The sequence below is a fragment of the Oncorhynchus masou genome, chromosome 29, assembly GCF_036934945.1.
Source record: "Oncorhynchus masou masou isolate Uvic2021 chromosome 29, UVic_Omas_1.1, whole genome shotgun sequence".
Classification (NCBI taxonomy): domain Eukaryota; kingdom Metazoa; phylum Chordata; class Actinopteri; order Salmoniformes; family Salmonidae; genus Oncorhynchus; species Oncorhynchus masou.
In genome coordinates, this window is record NC_088240.1 from 61,106,313 (window position 1) to 61,125,256 (window position 18,944).

The window sequence follows — 18,944 nt, forward strand, 5'->3', positions numbered from 1 at the left end:
TGGTTAGCTTTCGGCCAATGATAACTCAGCACTGACGTGTGTTTCTGTTACTTCAAATTTTCTAATGCTAATAGGTACAGGTGTTTTCAGACCTAGTTTGCATGTCTCTGAATAAGCTGTCTGTGATAGCAGCAGAATCCATCTCAAAAGTGACAGAGAAGGACATCTGCCACTGTAGTGAGGTGGCACCACCATGTGATAAGTGCTACCTCCTGTGTGGCTCAGTTGGTAGAGCTTGGTACTTGCAATGCCAGGGTTGTGGGTTAGATTCCCACAGTGGAGAAGAATGGGAGTCGCTCTGGATAAGAGTGACTGCTAAATAACATAGACAATGGATGATAACAGTAAATAGTGGCAGTGGCATACTTAAACTGTAAGTCATTTCACTGTTTGATCTAGTAGAATGTGTGTTTGACAACAGCTGATAATCCGATAAATTGATGCGCTGTACCAAAATGGATAAACAGTGGGAATCAACACAAATCGCACATTAGATGACACATTCGGAATGCTATTTTAGAAATTTCAGATCCTATAAAACCTTTTTTTTTGTGCATACTATTCAGTCCGCTAGTATGGGTATTCAGACACGACCACTGTCTCCATATCAAATATATTTAGCGTCTATAATAGCTAGCATCGACTAATTCACATCATGATAGATACCATTAATAGCACAAGAAATCACACACACACACACACACACAAATACATAGTTTGAAGATGTATTCTGTTACCTCATTACATAATCAAATCTGTTCAGTGAAGCAAACAATGCATATGCTAAACAATTACAGTTTTCACAAAATAAATTCAGTTTAGTAAATAAACGCACACTTTAAAAAAAACAACAATGTTTTAACAGCTTCTTTGGTTCAATCTTGAACTAAGTCTCAATAACAATGTCTGTTGGCTCAATATGGGGGGAGCTGATATGCCCCCCAATAGGTATTCTCTCCCCCATACCTAAAACTATTATTCTTGGATGTTATCTCAAGGCTGAGACTGTTACCTTGTTGGAGCTTAACCATCCTGGACATGAACACAGTGCCCTCTTTCTCTCCGTGATACACGGCTTCACTCAGTCTCCTTTGCTGAGTCTTATGTTGAATGCCATTTTTGAACAGAGTCACCTTCCTCTTCTCCTCTCCCCCGGTGTGCCTAGTGAAGGTGACCTGGACATAGAAGTAGTAGAAGCCTTCAGATCTGATGTAGACAGAGTTGTCGCGGAGGACGAGGGAGCAAGAGCCACAGACGGGGGCATCATGGTCATTCTCCCAAGATAATGTTCCTTCTTATGAGACAGAAGGAAAGAAAAGAGAATAAAATAAAATATTAAAATGCTTTACATCATATAAATGGGTTCATTTACACTACATGACCAAAAGTATGCTGCTTGTCGAACATCTCATTCCAAAATCATGGGCATTAATATGGAGTTGGTCTCTCCTTTGCTGCTATAACAGCCTCCACTCGTGTGGGAAGGCTTTCCACTAGATGTTGAAACATTGCTGCGGGGACTTGCTTCCATTCAGCCGCAAAAGCATTAGTGATGTTGGGCACTGATGTTGGGCAATTAGGCCTGGCTCGCAGTTGGCGTTTCAATTAATCCCAAAGGTGTTCAATGGGGTTGAGGTCAGGGCTCTGTGCAGGCCAGTCAAGTTCTTACACACCGATCTTGACAAACCATTTCTGTATGGACCTCACTTTGTGTATGTGGGCATTGTCATACTGAAACAGGCAGTTTGGAACTCGGAAGTGAGTGTTGCAACCAAGGACAGACTATTTTTTACACGCTACGCGCTTCAGCACTCAGTGGTCCCGTTCAGTCAGCTTGTGAGGCCTACCACTTCGTGGCTGAACCGTTGTTGCTCCTAGACATTTCCACTTCACAATAACAGCACTTACAGTTGACCTGGGGCAGCTCTAGCAGGGCAGAAATGTTGTGAACTGACTTGTTGGAAAGGTGGCATCCTATGACGGTGCCACGTTGAAAGACACTGAGCTCTTCAGTAAGGCCATTCTACTGTCAATGTTTGTCTATGGGGATTGCATGTCTGTGTGCTCAATTTTATACACTTGCCAGCAACGGTGTGGCTGAAATAGCTGGAATACATTCCTTTTAAGGGGTGTACACATACGTTTGTATATATAGTGTATGTTTGTGCATATATTTGAACAGACAGGTGGCAAAATATTGAATAACTACACTTTCAATACCCCTTTAAAACTCTGTATACAGTGCCTTTGGAAAGTACTCAGACCCGTTGACTTTTTCCACATTTTGTTACGTTACAGCCTTATTCAAATTATTATTTATTTTTTCAGCAAGCTACTCACAATACCCCATAATGACAAAGCAAAAACCGATACAGATACAAATACCTTATTTACATTACTATTCAGACCCTTTGCTATGAGACTCGAAATTGAGCTCAGCTGCATCCTGTTTCCATTGATAATCCTTGAGAAGTTTCTACAACTTGATTGGAGTCCCCCTGTGGTAAATTCAATTGATTGGACATGATTTGAAAAGGCACACACCTGTCTTTATAAGGTCCCATAGTTGGCCGTGCATGTCAGAGCAAAAATCAAGCCATGAGGTCAAACTAATTGTCCGTACAGCTCAGAGACAGGATTGTGTCGAGGCATAGATCTGGGGAAGGGTACCAAATAATTTCTGTAGCATTTAAGGTTTCTAAGAACACAATGGCCTCCATCATACTTAAATGGAAGAAGTTTGGAACCACAAAGACTCTTCCTAGTACTGGCTGCCCGGCCAAAATGAGCAATCAGGGGAGAGGGCCTTGGTCAGGGACGTGACCAAGAACCCGATTGTCACTCTGACAGAGCTCTAGAGTTCCTCTGTGGAGATGGGAGAACCTTCCAGTTGGACAACCATCTCTGCAGCACTACACTACATGACAGCCCGCTTGGAGTTTGCCAAAAGACACCTAAAGATTCTCAGACCATGAGAAACAAGATTCTCTGGTCTGATGAAACCAAGATTGAACTCTTTGGCTTGAATTGCAAGCATCACATCTGGAGGAAACCTGGCACCATTCCTACGATGAAGCATGGTGGTGGCAGCATCATGCTGTGGGGATATTTTTCAGCGGCAGGGACTGCAAGACCAGTCAGGATCGAGGAAGAAAAGATGAATGGAGCAAAGTACAGAGAGATCCTTGATGAAAACCTGCTCAAGATTGCTCAGGAGCTCAGACTGGGGTGAAGGTTCACCTTCCAACAGGACAACGACCCTAAACACACAGCCAAGACAACTCAAGAGTGGCTTCGGGACAAGTCTCTGAATGTCCAGCCAGAGCCCGGACTTGAACCCGATCGAACATCTCTGGAAAGACCTGAAAATAGCTGTGCAGCAATGCTCCCCATCCAACCTGACAGAGCTTGAGAGGATCTGTAGAGAAGGATGGGAGAAACTCCCCAAATGCAGGTGTGCCAAGTTTATAGCGTCATACCCAAAAAGACTCAATGCTGTAATCGTTGCCAAAGGTGCTTAAACAAAGTACTGAGTAAAGGGTCTGAATACTCATGTAAATGTGATATTATTTCTCCCAAAACTATTTTTGCATTGTCATTATGGGATGTTGGGTGTTGATTGATGGGGGAAAAAACTATGTAATACATTTTAGAATAAGGCTGTAACGTAAGAAAATGTGGGAAAAAATCAACGGGTCTGAATACTTTCCGAAGGCACTGTACGTAAAATAAAATATAACGTATTTTCACAGACAGTAATTGTAGCATTGTGTTGGGGTTAGTGGATGCCCACATCTAAGCAGTTACAGTAGATGGGTTGATTGCGGGTCTTAAACCTCACTTCACAAGGGAGCAGAGGGGGGGCACAGCGCATGATGAGGGACAAATTGGTGGAACTAAATCTATACCTCATTCTTAGCGCACCCTGATTGTACAGCTACCATTTTAACCTTACACTAATTCACCTACCCTCACAATAGCTTAATATTTAATGAATAGATTGAATATTTGCATAATGTTTTCAATACATAAATATAATTTTCTGATTAATAAAGAGGCATAACATCTTGTTGATAAGAGACATACAATTACATTGGACTGTGTATTAATATGTTCTGCTTATGGTGAGTAAGCATGTTAGTAAGCATGTTATACTGTATATCTTGGCCATCCCACCCCTACGTGAGGGCAGCTCCCGCTCAGCCCAGTCCAAGCTCTTTTCTGTCCTGGCACCCCAATTGTGGAACCAGCTCTCCCTTGAAGCTCGGTCAGGAGAGTACCTGCCCATCTTCCCGAAAGCATCTGAAATCCTACCTCTTCAAACAGTATCTTAAGTAATCCTCCTCCAAACAGACAAATAATGGCGCTGTACAACAGTGATGTGCAGAACGGCATCTCGGGAACGCACAACTCGTCAATCCTTGTCACAGTCGGGCTATTGCAGCAAATGACAGCACCGGGTTCCACTCCTATCAGCTAAAAACAAGAAGAAGTTTTTCCAGTGGGCACGCGATCACAATTGAAGAGTGGAAAAACATTGCCTGGTACGTGACAGCGAGTTCAGGTTACTTGAGTGGCCTGTGCAGTCCCCAGACCTCAACCCAATAGAGCATCTTTGGGATGAGATGGAACGGACTGTTCACAGCATGAATGTACCACCGTCCAATCTGCAGCAACTGTGTGATACCATCGCGTCAGCATGGACAAATATCCCTGTGGAACGTTTCTGACACCTTGTAGAATGCCCCGAAGAATTCAGGCTGTTCTGGAGGCAAAGTGGGTTCCAACCCGGTACTACATGGTGTACCTAATAAACTGACTGGTGAGTGTATTTTACAGACACACTCTCCAGTGTATTATATAAATATTAGGTGTATCACAACCTAGGTGTCAAATGTGTTAGATCAGTTGTACAACCTGAGTGTGTACAGGGCCCTAGTCTTGTTTAGTGGAACTGACAAGTTCAGACAGACTGCAGAAGCTCCAATGTTAACTCATGCATTCCATGAACTTAGGATGTAAAAAGGAAACTGCAACAAGCATGGAATGTTAGGCCCAAAAGTCCATACCTAGAAACTAGGAAAGAAAGTGTTTAGCTTACCCATGGTCAGCTGGATATAGGAGGGACGGGGAGCTGGAAAGCAAAAAAAGCCCATTAATTTTCCTGTTTTGATCTATCTTGTAAAGTTTACGTCTTACTCTCTGCTTGTGCAATCTTACAAGACCATCTTTCTCAAGAAAATGCACAATTGACCTGAATTCTGCTGCACACAATGTATTGTTTAAACATTAGACATTCATTGATAATCAGAAATGGAAATAGCAATGCTTTACTTACCCTTTGATGAATTCAATTGAGCCAGAAAACTGCCGTCTGCAAAAGAAAAATAATATTTCAAGTCATTGTCATATATATATATAAAAAAAATGTAAAAAATCCTAGCCCCCGTCCCTGCAAGGGGCCTTTTGGTAGGCCGTCATTGTAAATAAGAATTAGTTCTTAACTGACTTGCCTGTTTAAAATAATAATAATAATAATAATAATAATACTGTTGTAGAATGTCTAATATGAGATAGGAATTATATTACAGTGCCTTAGTCAATATAATGACATACAGAACAGAAAAAACTATTAATGTCAGTATGTGTAACCCAGTACAACTTACTTGGAGGGTGCTGGTTATCCTCCTTTGATTCAGGTAAATTACTCTTGGAGAGAGAAATGACATAGTGACATCTTGAGATCATCATCAGTCTACCCGTATGTATCATCATCATCATCATCATATCTGAGTCTAGCTATCACTGATGATAATTGGACATACCTTGTCAGGTGAGCTTATTTGCACTGTTGTGAGAACTGCGACCATAATCCCCATTGCAACTGTGAGAAACCCGCACCACACATGGAGCAGCAGATATCTGGAGGTGTGCTGTTGACTCTTCATCCTCTGAAAAACACACACGTACCACAAACCACTGAGACCTGTCCCAATTCACTCCCTTCCACTTCCCATCGGCCCTAATCCTTATCTTATCCTACAGTTGCAGATCTGAAGGGTCTAGAATAGATATCAGCAGACAGGTTTTAGATCTTCCACCATAGGCTACTGTTTGAGTCTGAGCACCTCAACATTAGTCAATAGGCTGCCTTCTGAATAACATTTAGTTTAGATTATACCCCACTGACCATCTAAATGCATTGCTTAAAGAATGTGATCATAAGAAGGAGATTATCTTCATGGGCGATTTCAATGTAAACTGGGAAAACAACATTTGCTGGAAAAAACTCAGAGATCACAGATTATTTCAACCTGACTCAAATAATACAAGGTCATACCAGAGTAACACAGTCATCCCAGACTCAAATTGATCTGGTGTTTACTAACAGACCTGATCGAATAATTAAGTCCAGTAACTTACCAACTGGCATATCTGACTACAATGTTACATTGGTGGTTAGAAAGATCACAAAAAAGAGATTTAAGAACCATATTAATGTGTAACAGTACGATATAAAAATCCAGAAAAGTGAGCAGAGAAACTACGGTGTAGCTATAAATCAAGTGGACTAGTCTGATCTGTTAAGCAATGAAGACCCAGAGTCTGGATACAGAACATTTCTGTCAGCTATTGACAACATGGATACCTCTTTTACTAGAAAGTGTCAACATAAGCCAAGATGGAAAACCTCTCTACCATGGCTCAACAAGGACCTCTGGAGGTAGATGAGAGAACGGGATTTTTCCTTGAAAAAAGCACTGAAGTCTGGTAAGAATGATGGCAGATGTATATTTGCATCACTGAGAAATAAGGTAATTAAGAAAATAAAAAAAGCAGTGTTCTTTATTAGAGTGATCAATGAAGCAAAAGAAAATGTCAAAGTGATTTGGGAAAATCTCAACAAACTAACAGGGAGAAGAGCTGAAAAGTCCCAAAAAAACATCCCAAATTAAAGGTTAATGAGATTCTAATTCAATTTCATATCCCCCCCACCTTTAACAATGTTTTTGTTGACTCTCTCAAGGAACTGGCTCAAAGATTTTCAACCAAGACCACAGTTCTCACTCCCATAGATAATAATAAACCAATATTCAGAATTCCTGAAATCTCAGCATCAGCAGTGGACAGTATTATTAGCTTCTTCAGGAGCTCTAGAACCAAATATGTATTTAGTCTAGACACTGTGTTCCTGAAGAGACAAATATTCTCTGATTGCCCCTATTGTACATCTAGTGAATCTGTCCATCAAATATGGGCTCTTCCCCAATGCTTGGAAGTCTGCTGCAGTGATACTTGTTTTAAAGTCAGGTGACCCAACACTGGTGGAAAATTACTGACCTATAAGCATCTTTCCGGTGCTACCAAAGGTAGCTGATAGATGGTTGGCTGATCATCTGACTGATCACCTCATTCAGGGAAACTCCTGACATCAAATGCAATTTGGATTCAGAACTAAACATTCCACCGAAACAGACAATTGCTATTTTCTGGAGTGCATTAAACTAAACTGGACATAGGTGGTGATGCAGGCAATAATTATCGACAAGACTGTTGTATGTACTTCTCTAAGAAATCCATTGATTCTTCCCAACGAGCTGTTCTTGTTATTGGGGAGAATCTGAAAGCTGTGTCTAACTTCAGGTATCTTGGTGTCATTTTGGACTCCAACTTGACATGTAATAAGAAACATGTGAAGAAGGTGGTTAACACGGTTAAGTTTGGATTATCCAACTTTAGGTTTAAAAGACGTTTCCTTCCTCTGGAGAACGCCAAACTATATAGGCATTCTATGATGTTCTCATATCTGAGATGTAGCCTCACATGCTGGTCACAAACAGGAGCTACTATTCTGAAACCAATTGAATCACTCTACAAACACTTAAGATAACAAACCAAACAGTTACCACCACTGTCATATCACTCACATCATTTATTTAGTCTGGATAGCTTTTAGCAGTATGTACAGTGGGAAGAAAAAGTATGTGAACCCTATAGAATTACCTGGATTTCTGCGTAAATTGGCCATAAAATTTGATCTGATCTTTATCTAAGTCACAACAATAGCAAACAAACACAGTCTTTCAACTAATAACACACAAACAATTATAATCTCTTTATTGATCACACCATTTAAATATTCACAGTGCAGGTTGGAAAAAGTATGTGAACCTTTGGATCTAATAACAGGTTGACCCTGCTTTGGCATCAATAACCTCAAACCAACATTTTCTGCAGTTGCAGATCAGACCTGCACAACGTTCAGGAGGAATTTTGGACCATTCCTCTTTACAAAACTGTTTCAGTTCAACAATATTCTTGCGATGTCTGGTGTGAACTGCTCTTGAGGTCATGCCATAGCATCTCAATTGGGTTGAGGTCAGGACTGACTAGGCCACTCGAGAAGGCGTATTTTCTGCTGTTCAAGCCATGCTGTTGTTGATTTACATCTGTCTAATGAGTTGTTGTCCTGTTAAATCATCTAACTTCTGTTGAGCTTCAATTGGTGGACAGATAGCCTTACATTCTCCTGCAAAATGTCTTGATAAACTTGGGAATTAATTTTTCTGTCGATGATAGCAAGCTGTCCAGGCCCTGAGGCAGAAAAGCAGCCCCAAACCATGATGCTGGCTCCACCATGGTTTACAAATGGGATGAGGTTTTGATGTTGGTGTGCTGTGCCTTTTCATTCTCCACCCATAGTGTTGTGTGTTCCTTCCAAACAACACAACTTTAGTTTCATCTGTCCACAGAATATTTTGCCAGTAGTGGAACATCCAGGTGCTCTATTGCGAACTTCAGACCACAATGCGGCAATGCGGTGTCGCAATATTTATTTTTTGACAGCAGTGGCTTCTTCCATGTTGTCCTCCCATGAACACCATTCTTGTTTAGTGTTTTATGTATTGTAGACTTGTCAGCAACAATGTTAGCATCTTCCAATGATTTCTGCAAATCTTTAGCTGACACTCTAGGATTCTACTTAACCTCATTGAGCATTCTGCGTTGTGCTCTTGCGGTCATATTTGCAGGACGGCCACTCCTAGGGAGAGTAGCAACAGTGCTGAACTTTCTCCAATTATAGACAATTATAGACAATTTGTCTTACCGTTTCTTACAAATCGTAATCTTAGGTCTTCTGAGATCTCTTTTGTTTGAGGCATGGTTCACATCAGGCAATGCTTCTTGTGAATAGCAAAAATGTTTTTTTATAGGGCAAGGCAGCTCGAACCAATATCTCCAATCTCGTCTCATTGATTGGACTCTAGGTTAGCTGACTCCGGACTCCAATTAGCTTTTGGAGGTCATTAGCCTGGGGGTTCACATACTTTTTCCAACCTACACTGTGAATGTTTAAATTATGCATTCAATATATACAAGAAACATACAATAATGTGTGTGTTATTAATTAAAGCACACTGTGTTTGTCTATTGTTGTGACTTAGATGAAGATCAGATCAAATTTTATTTAGAATTTATGCAGAAATCCAGGTACTTCCGAAGGGTTCACATAGTTTTTCTTGTAGATGCAAGCCTAGAGCTGCCGCTTTCAAAGAGCTAGAGCTGACGCTTTCAAGGAGCGGGACTCTAACCCGGAAGCTTATTAGAAATCCTGCTATGCCCTCCGTCGAACCATCAAACAGGCAATGCGTCAATACAGAACTGAGATCGAGTCGTACTACACCGGCTCTGACGCTCGTTGGATGTCGCAGGGCCTGCAAACCATTACAGACTACAAAGGGAAGCCCAGCCAAGAGCCTCCCAGTAACACGAGCCTACCAAATGAGCTAAACTACTTCTATGCTCGCTTCGAGGCAAATAACACTGGAACATGCATGAGAGCACCAGCTATACCGGAAGACTGTGTGATCCCACTCTCCGCAGCCGATGTGAGTAATACCTTTAGATAGGTCAACATTCACAAGGCCGGAGGGCCAGACGAATTACCAGGACGTGTACTGCGAGCATGCGCTGACCAACTAGCAAGTGTCTACACTGACATTTTCAACCTCTCTTTGTCCGAGTCTGTAATACCAACATGTTTCGAGCAGACCACCATAGTGCCTGTACCCAAGAACACTAAGGTAACCTGCCTAAATGACTACCAACCCGTAGCACTCACATCTGTAGCCATGAAGTGCTTTGAAAGGCTGGTCATGACTCACATCAACACCATTATCCCAGAAACCCTAGACCCACTCCAATTTGCATACTGCCCCAACAGATCCACAGATGATGCAATCTCTATTGTACTCCACACTGCACTTTCCCACCTGGACAAAAGGAACACCTATGTGAGAATGCTATTCATTGACTACAGCTCAGCGTTCAACAACATAGTGCCCTCAAAGCTCATCAATAAGCTAAAGACCCTGGGACTAAACACCTCCCTCTGCAACTGGATCCTTGACTTCCTGACGGGCCGCTCCCAGGTGGTAAGGGTAGGTAACAACACATCTGCCACGCTGATCCTCATCACAGGGGCCCCTCAGGGGTGCGTGCTCAGCCCCTTCCTGTACTCCCTGTTCACTCATGACTGCACGGCTAGGCACGACTCATTCAATTTGCCGATGACAACAGTGGTAGGCCTGATCACCGACAACACCGAGACAGCCTATAGGGAGGAGGTTAGAGACCTGGCCGTGTGGTGCCAGGACAACAACCTCTCCCTCAACATGATCAAGACAAAGGAGATGATTGTAGACTACAGGAAAAAGAGGACCGAGCACGCTCCCATTCTCATCGACAGGGCTGCAGTGGAGCAGGTTGAGAGCTTCAAGTTCCTTGGTGTCCACGTCACCAACAAACTAAAATGGTCAAAACGACAAAACCTATTCCCCCTCAGCAGACTGAAAATATTTGGTATGGGTCCTCAGATTCTCAAAAGGTTCAACAGCTGCACCATCGAGAGCATCCTAACTGGTTGCATCACTGCCTGGCATGGCAACTGATCGGCACTACATATGGTAGTGCAAACGGGCCCAGTACATCACTGGGGCCAAGCTTCCTGCCATCCAGGACCTCTATACCAGGCGGTGTCAGAGGAAGGCCCTGAAAATTATCAAAGACTCCAGACACCCTAGTCATGAATTCCCAATCCATAAGATTCCTGAACATCTCGTCAAATGGCTACCCAGACTATTCACATTGCCCCTCCCCTCCCCTCCCCTCTCCACACCATAATCTATCATCATCTATGCATAGTCACTTGAATTATCTCTACCTACATGTACATACTACCTCAACTAACCAGTGTCCCCGCACATTGACTCTGTACCGGCACTCCCCTGTATATATGCAAATTTTTTTATGCTAAAGTTATTTATTTATTACTCAAATTTGATTTGATTTGATTTTGAAGCCTTGTCTTTAAGTTCCTACATGGTCTTGCCCCTTCACCCCTATGTCGGCATATCATGCTCAAGGAAAGCACCTCCAGGATAACAGGGCAGTAACTAGAGGGGATTGCTTTGTCCCTTTTCGACACAGTAAAATCAGTCAATCGGCCTTCTCAGTTAGAGCTACAATATACTGAAATGCAATGCCCATGGACATGAGAAGCTGCACTGATTATTGTACTTTTACATTTGAATTGAAAACATGGTTAAAATCTATCCACGCCTGTACACATGAGTTATCTGTGGTTCCTCATACGTAAGACGACAGCTGACGTATATGTGTTGTTGTTGTCGTTAGAATGATATATTATTGGATGTAATGTAATTGTATTTTGTATTGTTTTAGTGAGTATGTGTATTGTGACTGTGTAATCGTCCTTAGCTGTCCTGGGACTACGGGTGCAAATGATCTTTCGGCTAACCCCGGCACATTTACATGGATGTTGCATTATTGTAATATTGATGTTGATTAATGTGTATTGTCCCCTATAAATAAATAAAGCAAACAAACTCTGAGATTTCACCTATACAGGTTATTCCCCTCTTGAACTACAATGCTGCCCTATGTGCAGTGTGGTTTGCTACTTGTATTGGCTCAAACAATAACATCAGTGACTGTAAATGTGATACCTGAACTCACTACCAGAGAAATACAACAAAATAATTTGTAGTAAACATACAGAGAGTGGTATGTACTGTGTGACTGTGACAAGACATTACGGCTGTCACGCAGTGTACTCTGGTATGTTCAGAAGGACATGAATGCAATAAGGTAATGATAATAATAATTTGGGGGGTGCTTATATTTGTTCCTGTTACACAATTGCACAAGACACAAGTAATTGTGAAGGTATGCATAGTGAGTGAGAAAACGTTCTGGCAATGATCAATGTGACCACATTACCTGTCATATGGTATAGGACATGAGACTGGGTCCATCCTATTACAGTCTCATTATTGAAAATACCACTAAATATTCATATAACAGCCACCGTTTTTAGATCAAATATAACTGTGGAGCCACTAGACTAATACTGTGTGATGATAAATCGGACATTACTGTCATCACCAAGTGATTTTACATTGTGTCACATATTCCTCATCCAAACATCCTATAATTAAATCTAAGATTAGGAATTTTACATTATGTGTTACGTTCGTCGTTACGAGGAGACCAAGGTGCAGCGTGACGAGAACACATTCCTCTTTATTAAACAAAGAATAGTTAAACAAACAAAAACATGACGCTATAAACACTAGTGCTGACACAGACAACTATACATAGACAATAACCCACAAAACCAACATGGGAAATGGCAACCTAAATAGGATCCCCAATCAGAGACAACTATAAACAGCTGTCTCTGATTGGGAACCAATTCAGGCCACCATAGACCTACATTTACCTAGACATACCAAAATCCCATAGATATACAAAAAACCCTAGACAGGACAAAAACACACATACCACCTAATCATACCCTGACCTAACCAAAATACTAAAGAAAACTAAGATAACTAAGGTCAGGGTGTGACATTATGAAAAAGTATTGCAAATACAATGGTCCACTGTCCACAATTCTGTGTTACCACAATATACATATACATCATAAATAAATGAGTAGCTTGATATGAATAAAATTAAACACAATGACCAGGATCTCAACTCACCTAGTGTGTCTTGTAGTGTCCTTGCACAAACAAATCTGTCTGCTGCATACCATGCTGCATTTCAGAGACATGTTCTTTAGACAGGGTTTCCCCCCTTTGTCACTTGAGTTGAGGCTCGATGCGATGGAGTTTCTTTCTTCACTGTGAGTTGTGGTTGGAAAGAAAGGAGGAAGTGAAGCAAAGCATCGTGGACTAAAACAACCACCTCAAAGTCTAGGTAGACTTTGGTCACATTGACCCTGGGACTGGTAAATTAGCAACTGATGATGTCATATTCTTCTATGAAAATGTATTTTAGCCTGGTCCAAGATCTGTTTATGCTTATGCCTACTCCATTGTCAAGCCAAGCATGACAAGTCCATAAGAAGTTGGCAAAAGAGCAGAAACAGATTGTCACCCAGGCTATGATTTATTTGATTTCCCTTCTGCATTTCTAACATGTTTTTTTTGTTATGACAACAAAAAATGATTTTAAATCATCAATAAACCCAGGTATTTTATCCATTATTTTATGAAATACTGTAGATCACGTACAGTTGTAAAGTAACTTTTTGACAGCACCTTTCATCCATACTGTCCCATTGTAGAAGTGTTCAGAAAGTGACTTCTTGGACCTGGAGGCCAAAACATCAAAGATTGCCATATTTTTTATACCCCACCATAATATGAGACATCCATGTCCTCATCACTGGAAACGACAAATGGTTGAGATTTATATCATTTAAAAGCTTACAAACAGGGGTGTCAAACTATTCAATAATTTATTGGAATTTGGGGGGTATAACATTTGTCATTTTATAACCGTATATGTCAATTGTCTAAAAATGTGTCAACTCCAATTTTTAGCATATTCAGATGTTGTATCTTAGACCCTATTTGACTTAATCTGAGGTTTTTGTGTTGTGCCCACCATCAGTTGAGACACAACATGTTCTTGAATACAGGGTGGGTGTCATGTTTTGGCTCATAAATTTACTGAAATGGGAATAAAATTGAAATTTTAACTTTCAAATGGTACCAAAAAGATGGTCGAAAGTCCACACACCAGAGAATGTTGACTTCAAATTAAAATCAAATCAAATTTCATTTGTCACATATGCCGACTGCAAATAGTCTGGGTAGCCATTTGATTAGATTTTCAGGAGTCTTATGGCTTGGGGATAGAAGCTGTTTAGAAACCTTTTGGACCCAGACTTGGCGCTCCGGTACCGCTTACTGTGCGGTAGCAGAGAGAACAGTCTATAACTAGGGTTGCTGGAGTCTTATTTTTATTTTAAAAAATGTAACCTCTTTTTCTCACCAATTTCGTGGTATCCAATTGGTAGTTACAGTCTTGTCTCATCGCTGCAACTCCCGGACGGACTCGGGAGAGGCAAAGGTTGAGAGCTGTGCGTCCTCCAAAACACAACCCAACCAAGCAGCACTGCTTCTTGACACAATGCTCACTTAGCCCAGTAGCCAGCCGCACCAATGTGTTGGAGTAAACACCGTACATCTGGCGACCGTGTCAGCGTGTACTGCGCCCGGCCCGCCACAGGAGTTGCTAGTGCGTGATGGGACAAGGATATCCCTGCCGGCCAAACCCTCCCCTAACCCGAACGACGCTAGGCCAATTGTGCGCCGCCCCATGGGTCTCCCGATCACGGCCGGCTGCGACAGAGCCTGGACTCTCTAGTGGCACAGCTTAGACCACTGCGCCACTCGGGAGGCCCAGGTTTCTGGAGTCTTTGACCATTTTTAGGGCCTTCCTCTGACACTGCCTGGTATAGAGGTCCTAGATGGCAGGAAGCTTGGCCCCAGTGATGTACTGGGCCATACGCACTACCCTCGTTAGTGTCTTGCGGTCAGAGGCCGAGCAGTTGCCATACCAGGCAGTGATGCAACCCATTTTGTTTCTCTCGATGGTGCAGCTGTAGAAACTTTTGAGGATCTAAGGATCCATGCCAAATCTTTTCAGTCTCCTGAGGAGGAATAGGTTTTGTCATGCCCTATTTACAACTGTCTTTGTGTGCTTGGACCATGTTTGTTTGTTTGTTGGTGATGTGGACGCCAAGGAACTTGAAGCTCTCAACCTGCTCCACTACAGCCCAGTCGATGAGAATGGGGGCTTGCTCAGTCCTCCTTTTCTTGTAGTCCAAAATCATCTCCTTTGTCTTGAATGGGAATATCTGTTTTTTAAATGACACTGTCAATCTTCCATAGGAAACCTATTGAAATCATAGAAATATAGATAATAGAATATATTTTTAAGTTTACATTCAACAGTGGGTGGACCAGTGACCATCTTTGTGGTAGTAATTAGTAGTCAACATGTCAATTCAATTAAAATGTCAATGGTGTACCAGCTAAATTGCAGTGGTCTGAAGGGATAGTTCCATTCTATGAATTATATTTGTATGATTGAAATGACACCCACCCTGTATTCAAGAGCATGTTGTGTCTCAACTGATGGCGGGCAGAACACAAAAACCTCAAACGTTTGAGTTTGAATGCATCAACTCAGATTCTTTTCCCATATGTTGTAGTTTAGACCCTATTTTACATCATCTCTATTTTCCGGTGATGTAGACATGGATGTCTCATGGTATGGTATGCAAAACGGGTCATGTGAGCACCTTTATCTCCTGAATGTTTTGGCATTGTTTAAATCAAAAGAGATGCTGTTAAAAAGTGATTGAATTCAAATGGATTTACCCTTAGAAAAATACTTTGAAGCACTACCTAAAACCTTTTACTGCAGTGGGGTAAATCAGGGTTACACAGAGTGTTCTTGGTAGTCTTAAACACATCTACTGTGAAACCAAAGTATACACCTCACACACAGTGATTATGGACTTTAAAAAAAGAAGACACCTGTATCATGTCTGATATAGATTAAATGTATTCCATTTTGAGTTTGCGTCCCAATATTACACTTCATATTCATCACAGTAGACTGAAAAATAACAAAACCGCTTGACATAGAAACATCGGATTTTCAGCGTTTAAAAAAAAAATAATGTTGATTACTTTACTATTACAAAATGTTTTTTAAAAACTTTTACTTTTACTCCGCTAACATTCCTAAAGAAAATATGTACTCTGTATTCGCTCTGTAATCGCTCTATAATCACTCTGATATCGCTCTGTAATCACTCTGTAGTCGCTCTGTAATCACTCTGATATCGCTCTGTAATCGCTCTATAATCACTCTGATATCGCTCTGTAGTCGCTCTGATATCGCGCTGTAATCCCTCCATCGCTTTCCTGCTCCGCATCCAAAATGTAACAAGTACTTTTGGGTGTCAGGGAAAATATATGGGAGTAGAAAGCGATTACAGAGCGATATCAGTGACAACAGAAACTGTATTTGAATTCAATACTTTTTTATTTGCATTAAGATATTGAATTTAAATGCAATATTTTTTACATTTGTAATGCACAAATGTAATCATTGAACTAATAACTTGAACTTGTATTTCATGATTTTAAAATGATTTTAATGAATATTGCATTCAGTTTTAAAATTCTATTACAATTTAATTCTAATTCAATATTTATATATTCTGTTTCAATGTGGTGGATATTGCATTCATTGTCTGTGTATCAAGTTTACAAACTATCATTTCAAATTTACCATAGTTTCACATATTCAACATCTCAGATGCATTTAGATTCAGTTCTCAAATTCAGTTCACTTTTACTCAAGTATGACATTACGGGCAAAGAGAAGGTGACAGAACCACTATCATGCCTGTAGCGAGGAATTATAGGCTAGTAAGGCTAAAGATGAGTACGGCACAACATTGACAGATGTGGGTGGCATGTGTTTTCCCTTACATATTTATAGGTCAGTGTCAGCGGGTTCAAAGGACACAAAAACATGACAGGGAGTTTTCTTCATGGTTTCATACACCAGCTGGCAGTCACTGTGACTCAATCTGACTTTACATGCATAGGGTATGGGTCAGCAGGGTAGCCTAGTGGTTAGAGCGTTCGACTAGTAACCGGAAGGTTGCGAGTTCAAACCCCCGAGCTGACAAGGTACAAATCTGTTGTTCTGCCCCTGAACAGGCAGTTAACCCACTGTTCCCAGGCCGTCATTGAAAATAAGAATTTGTTCTTAACTGACTTGCCTGGTTAAATAAAGGTAAAAAAATAAAAAATAACAAAAAAATAGCCATAGTGTATGGAAATAGCCATAGGGTATGGGAATAGCCATAGGCTATGGGAATAGCCATAAGGTATGGGAATAGCCATAGGGTATGGAAATAGCCATAGGGTATGGGAGTAGTCATAGGGTATGGGAGTAGTCATAGGGTATGGAAATAGCCATAGGGTATGGGAATAGCCATAGGGTATGGGAATGCAGATGCGTGAAGTTGAACACTGTTGATTTCATAAACAGGACTGAAAGTAACTTTTAGAAAGTGGAGAGAGAGCGAAAGAGAGAGAGTGAAAGAGAGAGAGAGAGTGTTTGCTGGTAGATTTCTATGTAACTTTCCTGTTCTTGGTTTCAAGCTCCATGGCACATCCTCAATCAACCTGCCTGTGCTTTCCTTGACACACACACAGATGGTTGAGGTGCTTACCCAACGCAGGCACAATTCTCAGACAAGGCCTTCAATCATGTTTGCCTCTTAGTCTTTTCCCCATCTTCCTGAAATGCAGAAGTGCAGGCACTGCTGTTGTAGAAAGTAGAAACCTTCTGGCATCCATCTAATTATGTTCTGTTCAGTTTCTGTTCAGTTTTAGATGATTGATCAGTTTCTGTTCAGTTTTAGATGATTGATCAGTTTCTGTTCAGTTTTAGATGATTGATCAGTTTCTGTTCAGTTTTAGATGATTGATCAGTTTCTGTTCAGTTTTAGATAATGGTTCAGTTTCTGTTCAGTTTTAGATGATTGATCAGTTTCTGTTCAGTTTTAGATAATGGTTCAGTTTCTGTTCAGTTTTAGATAAATGATTTCAATCTGTGCAGCATCGAAGATGTGTTTGGCTCAATATTGGTATGTACCAGTGGTCACCATGCCTGGTCAGAGAGAGCTAAAGGGTGTGCATGTTTTTGTTTCTGCCCAGCACTAACACGCCTGATTAGTGTTTTACTAGTGAACTGCTCATCAACAATCAGGTATGTTAGAGGTGGGCTGGAAGAACGATCGTTTGACAGTAATGAATTATTTTGCAGGGAAGAGTTTGATTGCCTATTTTTGGGCTTAACAAGATATTCTTTCATATACTGTAAATAGCATTGATATTTGAGAAACGATCCAGAAGTGAAAAGAGGAACACAATGGGAATAGAACCTCAGCTGTACGGTGACTCTATTAACTCACTGAAACAAGTCCTGCTGAGATTGAAACAAGTCCTGCTGAGATTGAAACAAGTCCTGCTGAGATTGAAACAAGTCCTGCTGAGATTGAAACAAGTCCTGCTGAGATTGAAACAAGTCCTGCTGAGATTGAGGCTGTCCTATTATGGACATCGTACAGGTGAGAGAAAGGTAAACATCTAAAGTCATTCTGACGGAGATGGGAGGTAAATTCTCACCCTGCCCTTTGTACATTCTGCCGGTCAACAAGTTGTTTCATGCCAAAGTGTATCTGGGAAGTCAAGTGTCTTCATGTTGGTGCGTCACAAGTCTTTGGAAGTACGTAAATCAGAGAGATAAATGGCGAGGGGGAGGGAGAGAGACAAGGATTTCATCATAATTTCGGGATATTTTCTGACATTCATATAAGCCCGGGAATAGTTGAAACACAGAGGTACTTGAATAGTGACGTTGTTAGCTACATGTTGACTTTGTCTAACTCAGCCATTGCGTGTCTCCTGTCACTGGTCGCAACCCCTGGTATGTCAATCATTTCTAACCAGAGCCCTTATTCATAAAGCTTC

The 18,944-nt window shown here is 41.1% G+C and overlaps 2 protein-coding genes across 3 annotated transcripts in view; both read right to left on the reverse strand.

Annotated features, from left to right (window-relative positions):
* Positions 1 to 709: 709 nt before the first annotated feature.
* Positions 710 to 15,397, reverse strand: LOC135520174 (uncharacterized). 2 transcript variants are annotated; one of them, XM_064945532.1, is made up of 6 exons: positions 13,071 to 15,397; positions 5,826 to 5,951; positions 5,667 to 5,709; positions 5,339 to 5,374; positions 5,102 to 5,134; positions 710 to 1,294 (listed from the first exon to the last, which is right to left on the reverse strand). In XM_064945532.1, the coding sequence occupies exons 2-6, from the start codon at positions 5,946 to 5,948 to the stop codon at positions 915 to 917; spliced, it is 615 nt and encodes a 204-aa protein (XP_064801604.1). In that variant the 5' UTR covers positions 5,949 to 5,951; positions 13,071 to 15,397; the 3' UTR covers positions 710 to 914. The 2 variants fall into 2 exon arrangements, with proteins under 2 accessions (XP_064801604.1, XP_064801605.1); XM_064945533.1 differs by having other exon boundaries at positions 710 to 1,291; positions 13,071 to 15,395.
* Positions 15,398 to 15,928: 531 nt separating this feature from the next.
* Positions 15,929 to 18,944, reverse strand: part of LOC135520175 (apolipoprotein M-like) — an 11,595-nt gene continuing 8,579 nt past the window's right edge. Inside the window, exon 7 of the mRNA XM_064945534.1 lies at positions 15,929 to 18,944. This exon is cut by the window's right edge and continues 1,200 nt beyond it. The gene's annotated coding sequence lies outside the window, so the exon portion shown is untranslated.